General features: G+C 40.0%; 1 protein-coding gene across 3 annotated transcripts in view; it reads left to right on the top strand.

The window, feature by feature from the left end:
• The window catches only part of MTOR (mechanistic target of rapamycin kinase), a 63122-nt gene that overhangs the window by 27428 nt on the left and 19010 nt on the right, over window positions 1-16684 (top strand). For all 3 annotated transcript variants that reach the window (XM_053997433.1, XM_053997435.1, XM_053997434.1), the window contains 6 exons: window positions 7702-7777; window positions 9603-9742; window positions 12120-12220; window positions 13059-13174; window positions 14535-14612; window positions 15011-15118. In XM_053997433.1, the coding sequence (XP_053853408.1) occupies window positions 7702-7777; window positions 9603-9742; window positions 12120-12220; window positions 13059-13174; window positions 14535-14612; window positions 15011-15118 (619 nt within the window). The remainder of the gene's footprint in view (window positions 1-7701; window positions 7778-9602; window positions 9743-12119; window positions 12221-13058; window positions 13175-14534; window positions 14613-15010; window positions 15119-16684) is intronic.

Raw genomic sequence — 16684 nt, 5'->3', positions numbered from 1 at the left:
AACAGTAGATTTTAGAGTAAATCTTAAATTTTTAGATGTTCAGAGTATTAGTCCAGTCTCAGCTGGCTGAGATGGCAACTTCCCCATCTCTTTTATATCTTTAACAGTTCCGAATTTTACTATAGCAGCTTGATCTCCAAATAAAACCATCTCAGCAAAGGTGCAGCCTTTTCCCAAAGGTCTGCAGGCTTACTTCTAGATCCTTCTGGATAAGTTTTTGCTCCTCAGGCCAGCTGCTCTGTAATTGCCTAGCATGTGGGTTCTTGCATCTTCCTGCGAAATTTCTGATTATGATAATGGGCAGAAATAAGATGAAATAAAGGATTAAATGCCTCATGTATCTGCTCTTTGCATAAGTGCTGTGAAAGCTTCTTGATGTCCAAGGAAACAAAAGAAAGCTAATCTTGCACTTCTTACAAAGGACATTAGGACAAACCCAACTGACACACACTATCCCATCTTGGCTTCTTTTGCTGATCCAAAGTGGCTGCAGGATTTCTGCTTGATTAGGAACCATTAGAAAAGCCTTGCTGACCTGACACTTGCTTTTAAAGAAATAGAAAGCACAATTGCTTGTTGATGCAGTTTCTCTTCCCCCTCAGCTCTGATACACTTGTTGCTTGATGCTTTGTTATTGCCTCTGATTTTCACTGGGGCTGGCTAATAATTTTTCTCCAAAACAGACCCACAAGAGTGTGAAGATGCTGGGAGATGAAGTCATCAAAGCACTGCAGGAGTGGAATATGAATGCAGGTGTCTTTTAAGCCTGAATTTTCATAGAAAAGGAAAAGGGCATCTTTATGAGGAGGTCAGAGTTAGAGTCTCCAAACAAGCAGTTGTCTTGTGGGTGACTGACTGCCTGTGTGCTGTGCTCAAGAGAAACAACTGAGTCTGTTGTGTCAGCTAGTGAGGCCACTGTGTGGGATTGGTGAGCTGAGATATTGCCAGAGATATGCAAGTACAATTTGTTTAAAGCACAGAGGGAACCTCCATAGCAGACCATAGGCTTCAGTCAATTTTTGTCATGAACATTCCAGAAACCTTCCATAGCAAAATTGCTCTTTCTACTTCAGACAAGAAAGTGCCACTGCACACAGATGAAAGCCTGACCTTTTTGTTCTGCCTCTAATCCTGTCTGAGCCCTCTTCCAGCTGGAGCTTCTGTGATTCCCAGGGGCAAATTCTTCACTGGCTTCCTGAGATGAGAAACATGTTTTTGTCAAAGTTGGAACAGAAAATAGGACAGGCCAGACTCTGCTTCTCTGCCCCAAAAAGCCAACACCCCCATTGTGTTACACAGGACTTCAATCCATTCAGCTGCTGCTCCCACTCACCATGGCTCTACTGTCTTGGACAGATGTGGAAGAGGGGAGCCACTTGCAGGTCCATGCATTTCCTCTTTATATAAAATTTGAAAGGATCCAAGATTCAATTGAACACGCATGTTACAAAACACACAAAAAGGCCTCCAAATCCCTTCTCTCAACTGGAATATTTAATTGCAAATAAGACAGACAGGGTTTTATTTTGGATTCAGCTTCTAATTTGTATATCCAAATGCAAACCATCTTTCTTCCAGGTACTTTGATTTACCTGTTTTAAGAGAGAATACTTTGTTCTGTGTAAGAGGGTGACAACAGACATATTGTGCAGGAATGGAAAAGCACAAATCTTCCCATCTGTCATTATTTTAGAGAAAGCATTAAAAGAGATTTGGGCAGAGACATCCCTTGGCAGAGATATCAGCCTTAGTGGAATTTGACTTCTTTATGAGTATTTGAAAAATGGGTCTTTCCCAGTTTCATGGAGAACTGAATATGGTCACTGAGGTGGCAGTAGCTACAGATGGTAGTCATTGCCAGGTTAGGTCAGGAGCTGGAGCTGACAAAAGCTGTTCTGCTGTTCTGTACTGTTCTACTTATGGTTTGAATTCAGGATCCTGGTACATTTTGTAAAGAGGTAAAGTTTGGGGTATAGCTCTGGAGAAATGCGTTCCATGATTACTGAGTGGGTCCTGTTCTTTCCTTTCCACAATACTGATGGAGAAATTGAGCATCATTTGCCCTGAAATCCATCACCCTAGTTTTCCTCCATTATCTTTTGTATGTGGAAGTACTGTGGTACATGATAGCTAAAAAGACAAGATCATAAATTCAAGAACATGAGACAAATCCTTTTTTACTTTATTCATAATATAGTTCTGAAGTGGTTGGGAGAACTGAGGCTAATCATGGTTTCAATTTGTATGTGCCATAGGTTTATAATGTTAATTGATGTTACTAAATTCAAATATATCATTATTACTTGATTAGAACCAGTTATCTCCTGTCCCTGGAGGGGCAGATTAAATTAGAGGTGAGTTTAAATGATTGCCTTCTCTGGGAAGCTGTTCTGGCAGGTGTATGCAAAGCTGAGGCAAGAAGAAAAGCTCAGTGCCCTGTGGCTATTTATTTGGTAGCCATTCGTTGCAAACCCCTTAATATGCATCTGGAAATGCTTAGAACCTGGAATTCCTGCTGCTTGCCGAGGTGGCAAAGGCTCTCATCAGCTCTCAGCTGGCCCATTGTGGAGTCCACACTGTTTTGGAGCTCTGAAATACTGCTTTTCCCTCCCAGGAAGTGTGAAACTGTTCACCTTTGGCTTTGGAGATGTTCACAATGCTCCAACATTTACTCTACTATATGGTCGGGATTGTGTTGTTAATCTCTGAAATTATATGGAACAGGGGAGAGGGCTCTATAAGAAACAAAACACTGCTACTTCCTGCTTTCTTTAGTGATTTGTGATTTCTTTTTTATTTAAGGCATCCCCTCTTTGCATAACCAATACACAAAGACTGGCTCTATGTTTCACCTTTTTTTGCTAAATATCCTACTTAGCAATTTTTTTCTTCTCTGCTTTCTGGTTAATAAAAAATAGGTGATACAAAACCTTTTGCAGCCTAAGCAGCAGGGTTAGCTAAGAAATTTATTGTAACGTTTTTCACTGATTTTTTTTCTTCCAAAACTGATGAATGTTTTTATTTGATTTGCAAGCATTTATACCAAGATTGGGAATTTGGCCAGTTTTGATGCCTGTGAGCAATGTGGTGTCTTCTTGTTGGAAGCCAAAGGGGCTGCTCTGCCCTGGAAGCACTCAATCATCACAAGTCTTTATTGAAAACAGTTCTTTCCTGCTGTCAGTTTCTCAAACATATTTGTTCCCAGAATGCTAATACTTTTTAGTGGCATGATGGACATGCATTGGTTTTCTGAGATTTCTGGAGTCAAGGACTGGGGGATGCTTCAAGACAAATAAATCATAGACCTGGGGAAAATGGCCATCAAAGCCAATTCCTTTTGCCAGTGGATTATCTGTTCCCCCAAGTCTCCACAAAGTAGCAGCACTTTCCAATCCTAGAAGCAACTCTCAGCTCTTCTTCAGAAGGAAAAACAAGCTTGGCTGAGGCTGGTAAAATCTGTCATATACAGAATCTTTCTAAGCAAACATGAAGAGACTGAAAAAAATAAGAGTTTATCTTGTCTAGATTTGGCATACAAGCTGCTTTATTGCAAAAATCAAGTTTCTCTATTATGCTTGGGATGCATTCTGGCAATAGGAAATGTGTGTGTTCCCTTATGGATAAGTTTGGGACCGCTTGAAAAGGCTCTATTAAAATAAAGGGTTTCTTCTTCAATTTTTTATGAGAAGATGGGGAAAGTCTGGTTGCTTCTGAGTTCTTGAAAATTTAATATATTTTGAGTGACAGAGAATATTGTCAATATGAAAGATAATGGAAGACTGGAAGGCTCCCAGGATTGTATAAAAGAGGACATTTCTAGGAAACATTACACATTTATGCCTTGTGTTTGTAGGGGAGAAAAGCCCATCATTTGCATTCTCTTCCCACTGAACACAGTAACGTTGGTGTAGTGGTTTTAGTTTGCCAATTTAAGATTTCTCCAATTTTAAGATTTCCCAACCAATGCACTGATGAGTGTGGTGGGTTCGGTGCTGGTTAATCACCAATGCACTCACTTCCTGCTGTGAGGTAGGATTTTGATTCCCAGTTCATGTCTGGTTTCTGTTTAAATAACCTTTAAAATATACAAGCAATAGGAGTATATTTCTCTTAAGTATTGTTCCTTTTTTGTGATTCTAGCTCAGTGTACATGTTAAACCTACAGTTTTGATATCTTAATAATCAAGCAGTATGTTTATGTAGCTTTTCACTACTAATAACATTTGAAGATTTAAGATTTTTGACCAAGATTTTTATATTAGGAAGTTTGTGAAGGGTAGTCACTTTTTTGTAGGGAAAGACTGACATAGCAATTGGAAAATGTTTTTCATCAGAAGGCTTGTTTACATTTTAATATCCCACTCATCATGATCAAGTGCTCCAAATAGGTCAGGGTTGGACATGATTCTGACTACAGTACAGATATTGTTTAATAAACAGGGAGGGAAATTTAAATTATATTGTTCTGCATAATCTAATTATGCAGTGAGCCCAGGTGAGCTGAACTCATACCAAGCTTTATTGATAAGAATTAGTTTTGCAACTGATTTATGCACATTTAGAGGGAAAATATAAGGGTCTTCTGTTATTTTATTGGTTTTGCTAATCACTTTGTTTCTTGAATAAAATGTGAAATGAAATGGTGGGTATTAAGCACTGAAATTAGTGCGTTAGTTCAAAGTATATAAAAGTCTAGTTGGTATGACTTAGGAAGTCTTGTTATTTCTCCCACTTGCAAGTATGGGACAGCTCTGTCTTGAAATAGCTTCAGAATATTTTAGTAAGTATGTTAGCATTGAAAACACATAATTTTAAAATCTTTTCCTTGAGCATTAGTACTAGAAGGCTCTGCCAGCCTATAGCAGGCAGTGGAGCTGAATACTTGGGCCTTTCCTGAGAGATATTGCCAGTGACCCATCAAACCTATACCTAAAAACTTCTAAAATGTTCTAAATGCCCTAAAAATGTTCTTTTTTGCCCTCCTGCCAAGTCTTCAAGTAGGAGATAGTGGGTGGAGTATGTTCTTCCCTCAGTGGATATGGAGAACAACTGATCTTTTGCTTTAATATTAAATTTACCATTATTCTGAACTAGGAATAATTGCAAGGACATCTGCCAGTAAACAAAGACTTAAGTTACTGTCCAACAGCTTAGCCAACAGCATTGGCTCTCATATCTTGAGAGATGTTTTCCCACCTTCTCCTTTATTCCAGAGAGATTTTGTAATTATCTTTTTCCAGATAGAAGGAGAAGCCCATCCCCTTGATTCTAATCCAGTAAACTGCCCTGATTTCCAGCAGCAGCACTGTGGCTAAAAACTCCTGGCAACTCTGCCTGGCTGGAATATTCGCCCTCAGGGCCTTTTCTGAATGCCTGGATGCTTTTCTGCAGTGTTTTTGTTTCTGTTCAGTCTCCAGCGTGGTGGCTAGAAAACAGCTCTGTAGTGCTTTTAAGGGTGTTAAAACATTTAGGAAGATTCTGTTTGAGCACAGACTCCTCAGGTCTGCAGGGAGAGGAGCAGTGCCTTCATGGAATGAAGGTGAAAGAGAAGGAAAGCACAGAATGTTGTGTTTTCTAATTGTGTGTTTTGAATGTACCAGGTTAAAATAGAGTGTATACAAAACAGGCTGGGAGCAGGGAGTCACAGCATTTACTGCTTTCACAGAAATGGTCCTAAGCACAGGGAAGGGCAGCTGCCAGGAGAGGCTTATCCCAGCCAGAGGCTTATCCTAGCCACAAAATTACCTGTCACTGCTCACTGTGTTGTAGATCATTTGTTACAGGAGAGTAATTTATGATTATTAACAACTGCTGTGTATTCTTGTAAATCAAAGACTTTCTCCTTTCCCTCCCCATCTTTTCCTTCCCTTTGCTTAAACCTAACTATAAATAGATTTGAGACAGTTAATTCTGCTTTGGACAGTCAAGAAAGTAAGAAACAAAAGGAGTAATTGAGTGCACCAGGAAGTGGCAGAAGAGCAATGCTAATCATCAGATAATAAAAGAAAATGGTCAATTTTGTCAGGAAGTGTTGTCAAGAAAGATAACTTGGAAGAAATTAACTGTCTGACATGCTGGAATGTGTCTGCCAATGGCTCTTTAAATCATCAGGTCATGAAATGTGACAGCCATTTATCACTGTTATGAGGCTGCTGCCAAGCTTTCCCTTGAGAAGCTAGCTGGAGTTAGTATGGTCTGTGACTACTTTGTTATAAGAAATGACATGGGTCTGTTTTAAGTGCTTCCTATTGTTGGATGCCAGTCATCTTGAACTGTGATTATGGTGTATTCTTAGTCTGGCTAAATCTGATTTTAGTTCCACCAATCTGAAGGCCCAATATCCAGGAATATTTTACTTAACCTTCACAGGTATCCAGAGTATGTCTGGGAGCTTGATTCTTTACTTGTCAGGAAAGGAGGGTTCCAGAGACGTAAGAAAGGTAGCATTCATTTGAAAAAAAAATCCCCTTTTTTTGTCTGTATTACTCCATTTAGTACTTTACATTTGCTTCTCTACTGATCCCCTGCCCTCTTAGAAGGGGGAAGTCATGTAGCCATTCTGATGATGGCAGGCAAGAAAGAGCATTTCTGAGAGCTGCCTGTGTCTGTGGTCCTATTCAAAGACCACTGAAAGTCTCTTTGCACTGCTCTCTCTTGCCATGTTTTGTTCTGTTAATTATGCTGTTTCCATTCCAAACATTAACTAATGTTAATATTGGGCTCTAGGATGTGTTGTAGGTGCTCAAGTGTTGTGATGTTGCTTTGAACAATTTGCACTTCTGGTTCTCCAGAGTCAGTAGGGAAAGAAAAAGGCAATGAGCCAGAGGCTGTTAATAAACAAGCTCTATAAAATAGCAGCAGCTTAATAAAAAGTTAATTTCCTCATTAAATTGATGTTTAAGAGTAGTGCTACTCACTGAGTACCCCATTTCTGATAGTAAAATAAGAAAACCAATGTGAAATAGAAATTATTTCAGAGAATAGCTGTACATCATGAACTAGAGAATCAGGATCAAGAGTAGCCTATTTGCTTGTGCTTCATAAAATTCAGCAGGCCTTGCAAAACAAGTGCCTCGCTGGTACAGACTGAGGATTGGTTGTGATGGCAGCAGTTTCTGGCATGTTCTTGAAAACCAGCAAAAGAAAAGTGCCAGTGCTGGTCAGTACCAATGCAGAGGCTTTGTATGCAATGTGAAATTGAAATTAGGGTTACACACCTCTTTTGTTATTTCCTGGTGACATTTGTCAGCTGTTTTAATGATACAGACTGTTTCCTGCATTGTTAAATTCTCTGCTTTGATTTCTAGAGGAGTTGGTGGTCTGTTTAAGAGAATGGGGAGGAAAAAAGTTAGTACTGTATAACTCTTAAGTACAGATGTTTGAAAAATCATGCCTTTAAAATTATTGGCAACTATTCTTCTCACTATGCAGGCTGTTACATAGAATTGATAATCATATACTATCTCTGTTTTGTGTAACAAATCTTCAGCCTATGTGCACAGAACGTGTGCACCTACTGTTTTGAAAATACATGGTCATTGTGTGCTTTATGTAGTTTAATTGTTCGTGTGCAAGTCTAAACAAAAAGAATGTTCCATTGGTATTTCTAAATGATAGAGCTTGGTATCATCAAGTAGAAGCTTCTACCAACCCCTAATATGCCAGTTGTGTTAAATCATCTTTCTTTTCCTCCCTTTCCAGCATTAACAATAAACTCCAACAGCCAGAAGCAGCTGCTGGCGTGCTGGAATATGCCATGAAGCACTTTGGGGAGCTGGTGAGTCCTGCTGGATACTCCACTTCTTCATGTCTTATGTTTTTATGGTTTCTGTACTTAGTTTTTTGGTGGGTGTGGTGTGTTTTCTCAATCAATCACATCGAGGTTCTATCCCTGCTTACAATATTTCATTGTTCAGTGGGATGCTCAGTGGGCACTTCAGAGCAAATGCTGAGTATAGGGAGGGCTTCAAGAACCTGATTTGGAGGAGAATTTTGCAGCTACTGTTGATACTAAATGCAGCTGTGAGCAACTAGCAACTTCATGACATAAGTCCTTTCATTTAGGATAAGCTGGGAAGGGAGGGAGTGAGTTCTTGTTCTAAGCTTAAAGGATTTGAGAAACTGCATCAAAACCCTCAAGATAAGGATTTAATGGAAGTTAACCTCTAGTCTCTCCCAAAAGTGTTCCCAGGTTTTATTTAGAATAGCAAGTTAACCAGTCCCTTACAATTTAGACTGCTCACCAAAATCAAGTAATCCCATTATGTATTTGTTGTGTGTCTTTCTCAGAATGATGTACCTTTTATTATTTCTTCTCATTTTATGAGTCATTTAATTTGTGTTCAAGGACCAAACCACCTATGCTCTCCTGACAGTTCTACTGGTAAAAAAGATGATATTGCAGTGGTAATTGTTGCAGTGTTTTAGGATAATTAGGAAAAGGAAGGCAGCCATGGAAGCACAGTAGACCAGCCTCTCTAAGTAGTAACCACTAGAAAGTGGGAACCAGGAATTAGCACAAAATGGTGGAAATCCTCTGCTGTAGTATTATGTGTGGTTTTGACCTAGACTGGAAAATAAGTCCTTTCTGGGAGAAGTACAGACTTCAGAACATCTTTGCAGCTTCTTATAATTCTTGGGTGGATTGAGCAAAGTTCTGCATTAGCTAATTCTGACTTCACTCTTTAGCAGCAAAACAGTCTAGCAGTAAATGTAGGTCAAAGCACAGAGCTTGCCAGAATTGGCAATGAAAAGAAATTAAGAGGAGCTGTGAGCTCTACTTTCAGGGACTTAATGACTTAACTGAGAAGTTAAAGGGCTAAGTGGAAGACCTGGCATGCAAATCGTGGTTTATAGTGACCCTGCCCACAGGTCTGGGAAAAAAATCTGCTCTGCAGCCTATGTCAAAGACTGAGCAGAAAAACACTGGCAGAGAAAAGCATGGAAATATATTAAGGTATTTTATTTCTTGAAAATGAGAAACAAAATCTAGAAAGAAAGACTGAAGAAAAGGGTTTAGCTGATAGGGATCACTGCTTGGGTAACTTTTAATGGCTTTGTTACAAACCATTGCCTTCCCTTGTGAAGGGTGTGATTGGGCCCCAACTTCATACTGCCTGCTATATTAAGTAATTGCCTAGCAGTAGCCAGATGCAAAGTTTGGCCTTTTTTTCTAGTTAGTCATTCCATTCCTGAACGCAAGGCTGTTTTTCTTGCTTGAATGCAGGTATGTGCAACAATGGGAAGTGGAATATGTTACAGATTTACCCTTTCTCTTGTTCCACTCTACCTCTCCAAAAAGAAAAGCATCAGCTGCTGATCTGGTATTTCAGTGGCACTTAGTAAGGGGGTGATGTTGGATTAATCCCTCTGGTAAACCTGAGTTCATTTCTGGGCAGGTGGAGCAGTGCCAGCTCTCCAGTTTTCACACTAGCTCAAGGCTCTTCTCTCTATCACAGAAGGTTATTTAGAATGATAAAAGGGTGAAGTGACCAGACACAGAATAGACACAGAATTTTCTAGGAAAAGCTGTGGTAGTTAATATAGAATGATCAACGTTAATCCTGCTGTTTATTTTTACTTTTTTTTTTCCCTTCCCTTAGGAAATTCAAGCTACCTGGTATGAAAAGCTTCATGAATGGGAAGATGCTCTGGTGGCCTATGACAAGAAGATGGACACAAACAAAGATGATCCTGAGCTGATGCTGGGACGGATGCGTTGCTTGGAAGCACTTGGTGAATGGTAAGAGGGGACTGCCTGAAGACTAAGGAAAATTGTGTCTTTCTTTTCTCTGGATGCTGTCATTCAGGTGCAATTTTTTTGCCTGAATTCCTATTTGCTCCTGCTTACTTTGAGCATTTGTGTGTGGCACCTCACTTTGTTGAATTGATAATGACATCTAAGCCTTTTGGGGCTGGCCATCTGGTGAGTTAAGGTCTTTCAGGAAGAGAATCTGCAATCTTATAATCAGGTCAACCCCATTTATAGCAGAGAAAGACATTGTAGATAGAAGAAACATTAACTGAGCAGAACTTGTCAGAAACAGTCATAAAATGAGCTCATTGCAACTCTCCTTTTTAAACTCAGATTAAAACATGAGAGATTTCTGTGTTTATTCAGTGTCAGACCTACACCTTGTGGAAGGATGAGGTTTTCCTTATTAGTCTTTTTCATCATTTCTTAAGCCTTGTCTTTGTGGACATTTAGTATTTCAAGTTTCATGTCAAATGTCTGTTGTCAACACATAACTGATTCAAATCAGTGTTTGTGACAGGGTGAGCTGCTGGTGGCTTACAGCTTACTACTTCACTGGGGGCTGCTGTTTTTTCTTGCTGTTCAATTCCAAGAAGATAATTGGAGAAGGCACCCTGTTCACTGTGGCGTGCAGCTCTGCCCAGGGGCAGGTGTGGGTTCGTCCACGTTCCTCCTTTCTACTGAGCTTTGCATATGACAAGCTCTCTCCTGATGGGTCCTGACATGAACCCAGGGGATGGCACCACAGTAAGGAGATTCCTCTCCACTAAAATCATTTGACTGCTAGAAACAGAACTGCTTGAGAAACCTAATTCTAGCAGCATTTTTCTGCCCTTTCTGTTTCTAAACAAGGGTGAGACATACAGGATGTAGCTTTTCTAGCAAGGAAAATAGATCCTCTTACTGGGCATTCCTCAATCAGCTTTAGTACAAGTAGGCAGTTCTCACCAGGGATTTGGAGAATTTTTCTCTCCTGCAGGATGTGTATTTGTGTTAAGTGTCCTTTCTGAGCCTCCTACTTATTCATATATCAGCAGCAAATCTATGGAACAACAAAAGGACAGTTTTCTTCTGTTGGAGCTAGATGTTATGGATCTATTGATAGTTTGTAGTGACAAGAGCAGTCAGAGTCTCCAGGTTCTCTAGTGGGACTGGACTCCAACTCTGTGCAGGTGTTTTACAATTCAGAAGTGCTTTTGCAAAGTGCTGTCTGCTGCCCTGCAGCTGACTCTAGGCATGTCAGGCTGAGGATTCCATAGTTTGGCTGCTGATACTCTTCAGTGGCGTTCAACTTGACTGACTGTGCTGCTGGAGTCTGGGATGAGGCAGATAATCTAGAATTATATTGTGCAGCATCACTATTTCAGTACTCTGCTGTGATATTTTTAGAGTACAGCCAAAACATTCTTAGCCATTTGTCTCCTCATATAATTATTCCTGTAGGACCCATAGTGTTTTATCAGCATCTATGAGGTCCTGATTTACTGTTGTTGCTAGGTTTGGCTTGCTTTTACATTTGCTTTGGGTTTTTTTTCCCCCTCCTGGGCCATTAAGCTGTCAGAATTACTATCTTGCCTGTGGCAGCCCATTGGTTCTGTTTGACTAACTCATCTTCCCTTTTGGGAGGGGAGAGGATAACACTAGGGAGAGCAAGTTGTTCTCCCTCACAGTTGGCAGCTGTTTCACTGCTACAGAGTATCCAGCCTGAGAAATCCTGGAACTGCAACACGCAGGGTAATTGGTTCTATTAGTGCAGCGTTCACAGCTGATTTGAAAGAAATAATATAAAAAAATCCTGATGCTTCCTCTCCACTGGAGATGAAAGATTCACATGCCCTCTGAGATCCTGCCATGACAAGTCTTCATATGAGGTTACAGCAACCTTCATTCTTCAGTCTTTGTCTTCAGGCTTGATGTGTTAATTCAAAATGTTTGCTAGTAGGAGTCATGCCCAAGCTATCCAGATCATATGTTTCTTCTACTGACACTTGCAAAAATTTAAGCATCCTTTTTTCGGTGGTAGTTTGTTTGTTTTCTTGAGAATTTTTTTTTCTGTATTTATAAACTGGCATTATCAGTCCAATTTTAAAGTAGGCATTAACAGTCACCGAGGAACAAATGCAAACTTCTCTTTGGATGTGTATTTTCAAAACATAGTGTGCCTTAAAATGATTTTCTGATTATAAGATATTTGTCATCAGACTAGCATGGTTGAGTTGGCCAGAGGAGTCAAATCCTATTCTCCACTCAGTATGAAAAGAACAGTGGGGCTGGTTGTTGTCTTATCAGTGGGAAGTGGTTGTTTAATGAGGCAGAATTCTTGGAAGAGCCTTTTTGCTGATCAGAAATTGTGGATTCTTCTTAGGGGGCAACTCCACCAGCAATGCTGTGAAAAGTGGACCCAGGTGAATGATGAAACTCAAGCGAAGATGGCCAGGATGGCTGCTGCTGCTGCTTGGGGCCTGGGTAAGGTATCCTCCTGTGCTGGTGTGCAGCAGCCCATGAGGTGCAAGTGCAGGTAGTTTTAACTTACTTCAGAGCTGCAGAATACAGGAAACAGCAACATCAAGTAACTACATTATTTACACTGGGAAATGAAGTAAGTGTCATTCCATATTGAAGTCCTTTGGCAAACCTGGATTTATATCAAGTCTCCCAGTGTGGTCTCCAGTAACAGAGGGGTCTGAGCAGGTGATTGCTTAAATGCTTGCTTTTGCTTGGCTTTACACTGAACAGAACTCAGGCAGGAAATAAGATAGAAAGACTTTCTCAGATTTGTGGCAGACTCTTATTTAGAACAAGAAAAGTATCTGTTGAACATTTTAGAGGTTGTGTGTGCCGAGTAGACAGTCTGAAGTGAATAAATCTGTGGTGGTCCAAATGTCCATTTGTGTTGTTAGCGAGATATTTACTAGAGAAGCTGATTAATCACTGGCTCTCTGCCAGCTTTTGCTGAGAAAAAATCATCTTTTGCTTTGTAGGGCATTAAATTCATTCAAATGTTCTGGAAGTGTCAGAATTTTAATTGTTTCATCACAAACAATGAAAGAACCTTTTCCACAAGGATAACAATTTGTCTAGAAGAAAAGTGCCTATGCTTTTCTTGTCTGCAGCTATGTGTATGTTTATGTATCTAATAGTGTCCCTACCAAAGACAAGCTGTTGGAGAGCTGACTTAAATGCAGAAGTACCACACAGCACTCAGGCCTAGGCACTGATGTCTAAGCACTACATCAGAGTTCTGTTTTGTTCCCACATTGCAGAGAAGGCTGTTGTGTTCCTGAGGATTTCTGTGTCTCTGCAGGTCAGTGGGACAGCATGGAAGAATATACCTGCATGATCCCCAGGGACACCCATGATGGTGCTTTCTACAGGGCTGTACTGGCACTGCATCAAGACCTTTTCTCACTGGCTCAGCAAGTAATTATCCTCCTTGTTGGTTTCCCAAAATTTGGTTTAAGATGTTCTAGGCTACAGAGTTTCATGGGAAAACAGGCTGTAGTAAAGCAGTTGGCTGTAACCTATGCATTGCCCAATAATGTTTTTCCATGGATACATTAGACCTGGGTGATAGATGTTACCTTGTATTTCCAGAACCATAGCAGTGAATGTATTGACAGATAGTAGTGGTACAGTGCTGTAGAACATTAGAATGCCTTTGTCATTTTTTGGCTTCTTTTACTTCGGTGACTCTTTTCTAGACAGGCAGGACACAAGGATTATCTCAGCAGAGGTTCTGTTCTACAAGGCACTGATTGTAAATTTCCAGGAATGCCTGAGACACCTGTAAGACTCCTAATGGATTTTTTGTGCACTTCTGTCCCTTACAGCTTTTTCAGTGAAGTGCTCATATATATCATATACAATAATCTTCATTTTTCTGGTAGCACTGATAAATCTCAAATCTTAGATTAAGGTACCAAGGCAAGGAATGAGTCTATTAAACAGAGCTTGTAATTTGTATTTGTAATTATTGTATTTGTAATGCTTGTTTGTCACAGAGGAGATTTGCAGAGTGACTCTGTAGATGTGAAACTTGTTGTTTACTTTCCAAGGAAGCTCAAGTCCCATTTCTCAGAATTCTGTACTGGCTTGCCAGCTTAGATAAAGGAGTAATTCAATCTGTGCTGTCAAAACCCGTAAATGGATTTTTGGATGATGTGCACAGTAAAATTAACCAGGCATTCAAAAAGGTAGAGTTTGTGATTAACCTTTAACATTTTGAACAGGAAAAGCTATAGGTGAGAGATTATATAATGACTAGAACTAGAGCAGGATTTATTTCATGCTTGAAGAGCCTGTCTTAGTATGAGGATGAGAAATTAAATTTGCTGTCCTGTAAAATTCATAAAATCCTGTTGGGTTATGTAAAACAGTGAAAGCTATTTTCTTTCATTTTGTTGGTATCAAGAGACATTTCTTTAGGCTCTTTTTTGTAACCAACTCTTATGCACTAAAATGTGAACCTTTTCTCTACAAGTGTTGTTAATGATGATCTCTACAATCACAGTAGGATTAGAAATACTGCAACCTTTGATTTTCTAGGAAGACAAACTTCAAACTGTGCAGGTGATGAATGAAGTTCCCTTGACTTCCCTTATATATGCCCTGGACACTGCTTTCCTGTCAAATCTTTCTATTTATAGAATCCTTTCCCAGAGAGAGGAAAGTGAGAACAATGCCAGCTTTGTTCATGAGATGGAAGAGCTGAACAGCAGCTTCAACAGTTGACTCTAGACAAAGCACACTGCCTTTGCCCCAATATCTTGTTCTATTTCAGTGCATTGACAAAGCCAGAGACCTGCTGGATGCTGAGCTGACTGCCATGGCAGGAGAGAGTTACAGTCGAGCCTATGGGGTAAGTGTAGCTCAGCCTTCATTCCCTTCCTTCATTGCTGCTTCAGACTGTCTCTAAAAGTTGCATAAAATTTCAGAGTAGTGCTTGTCTCAAACATAACACCTATTTAGGCCCACAAGCTAAATGTCTTTTGTCAGATAAAAAGCACAGCTTTGCAGGAGCAGCTTGGGGACAAACTAAAAGTGAGTGAAGTGAGGTCCACCCCCTCAAAAGAAATAAGAATTGACATGTAGGAAGTTGGAGTTTGAATCAGTAGGTCATCAAGGTACCAGTATATAGCAGTTGGTCCTTCATCTGTTGGGCAGCCTATGTATTTAAGATTTTGATGCCAAAATACTGTTCCTTAATTACAGATTTGTTCTGTAGTGATTGGGATGGAATGTGATTTTTTCCTTCAGGCTATGGTATCCTGCCAGATGCTGTCAGAGCTGGAAGAGGTTATCCAGTATAAACTTGTACCAGAACGCCGTGAGATCATCCGCCAGATCTGGTGGGAAAGACTGCAGGTACATCCATGGAAAGGTCAAGGATGGAGATGCTGATGGGCTGGCATGAACAGCTTCCTTTTGAGTCAGTGTGGTGGCTCAGCAAATCTTTCCACGTCTCTTTCCATCCCAGTAACGTCCATGCTCACATGGCTGTGTGCTCCATCTCCTTTGTGCTTGTCCTGTTGCTTTTTGGGCTTTTTTTTTTTTTTTCAGGTTAATGTTCCTGAGGTCTCAGCTCATATGACACTTTAAAAGGGTGAACTAAGCCTTGAAATAGATGTGTACAGAAGAGAGACACTAGTAACATCCCCAAGGCTGCTTATCTCAGTATTGGATTACATCTGGAAATACTGGTTTAGATCAAGCTAGTTTGACCTGGTTGGCTGGATTTTAAGAAGTGAATTCTCTCCAAATGATGGAAAACTGGTCAGAGAATTCACATGCTTGTAAAATAAAAGATTATCCTTTTCCTTTTGGACCTCTTACAAGAACATTTCCAGCTGATTGGTAACATTTAGGGACATTAATTAGGGGTAGAATTGGAAGTGTTAGGTTTATGGTTGGACTTGATAATCATAAAGGTCTTTTCCAACCTAAATGATGCTATGATTAACTTTGACCTTTCAGAAGAGACCTTTAGCAATGTTGATTTTCCAGTATTGAAAGAGAAGTTTGTGCCTTTCTTACACTAAACATCAAAAATCCAAAGTACCTCTGAAAATTTAAATCAGACAAATATTTGACACTGTTTCCTTACAAGAGGCATCCCTACAGTGAAAGTGAATATCCTCAGGTGCAGCAGTACATACAAGAATACTGTTTAAATAGAGGTGGGTGATTCCTGCAAGAGAAGGGGGTAAAAGAAAAAAAGAGGATAACTAAGATGAAATGCTGCCTGAAGGAAGAACTTTTCCCTATGCAGAGTTCTTCACTGGCAGTGCTATAATCTGCCACCTTATGAAAGCCTGCTGTATATTTTTTTGCTGTTTGGGAAACTGTGACAAAGCTTTTAGTCTCCCATCTGCATTCCTGTCTGGAATTCCACTGGGGTAGAGAAACTGAAGAGGCAGGAAGTGTAATGTCTGAATACAGCTTTTTATAGTCCTGAAAGCAGTACAAACAGTTCTTGAATGTTTTATAGGTGTTTTTTAATAGTTTTTAGATGCCTATTGGAAGAAGTTTATTTGGGTATTAGGGAACAAGCTTTGCCTAACTTCCCAGTCCTCAACTTGGGAGAAAAGAAAAAGGGAAAGAATAACTTCTTTGGCGCTAAGGTCCTTGCTGTCACTGGAAAATCTTTTGTTTACCTCAAAATCAAGTAGTTTCTGGCTGAATAGAAACTTTGGAGTATCGCTGTTACCCTGTACTTGGCCACTAGATCAAGCACCATGGATTTAGCTGTTATGGTCCCTTCCACAATTCTACTTCTCTGTAGTATCCTTGAATGTTTGAAATACAGACTCATCCTGCTCTGACAGTGTTGTGCCTCTCCCATCAGACAGACAAGAACCAGACAATGCTTGCACAAACAGCACAGCAGTTGAAGCTGCTCTTTCTGGCAGAAAACCAGTTAAGAGGTGCCAG

The sequence above is a fragment of the Vidua macroura genome, chromosome 23, assembly GCF_024509145.1.
Source record: "Vidua macroura isolate BioBank_ID:100142 chromosome 23, ASM2450914v1, whole genome shotgun sequence".
NCBI lineage: Eukaryota > Metazoa > Chordata > Aves > Passeriformes > Viduidae > Vidua > Vidua macroura.
The sequence above is the reverse complement of the archived record's forward strand: the minus strand, read 5'-3'. Positions and strand labels throughout refer to the sequence as shown.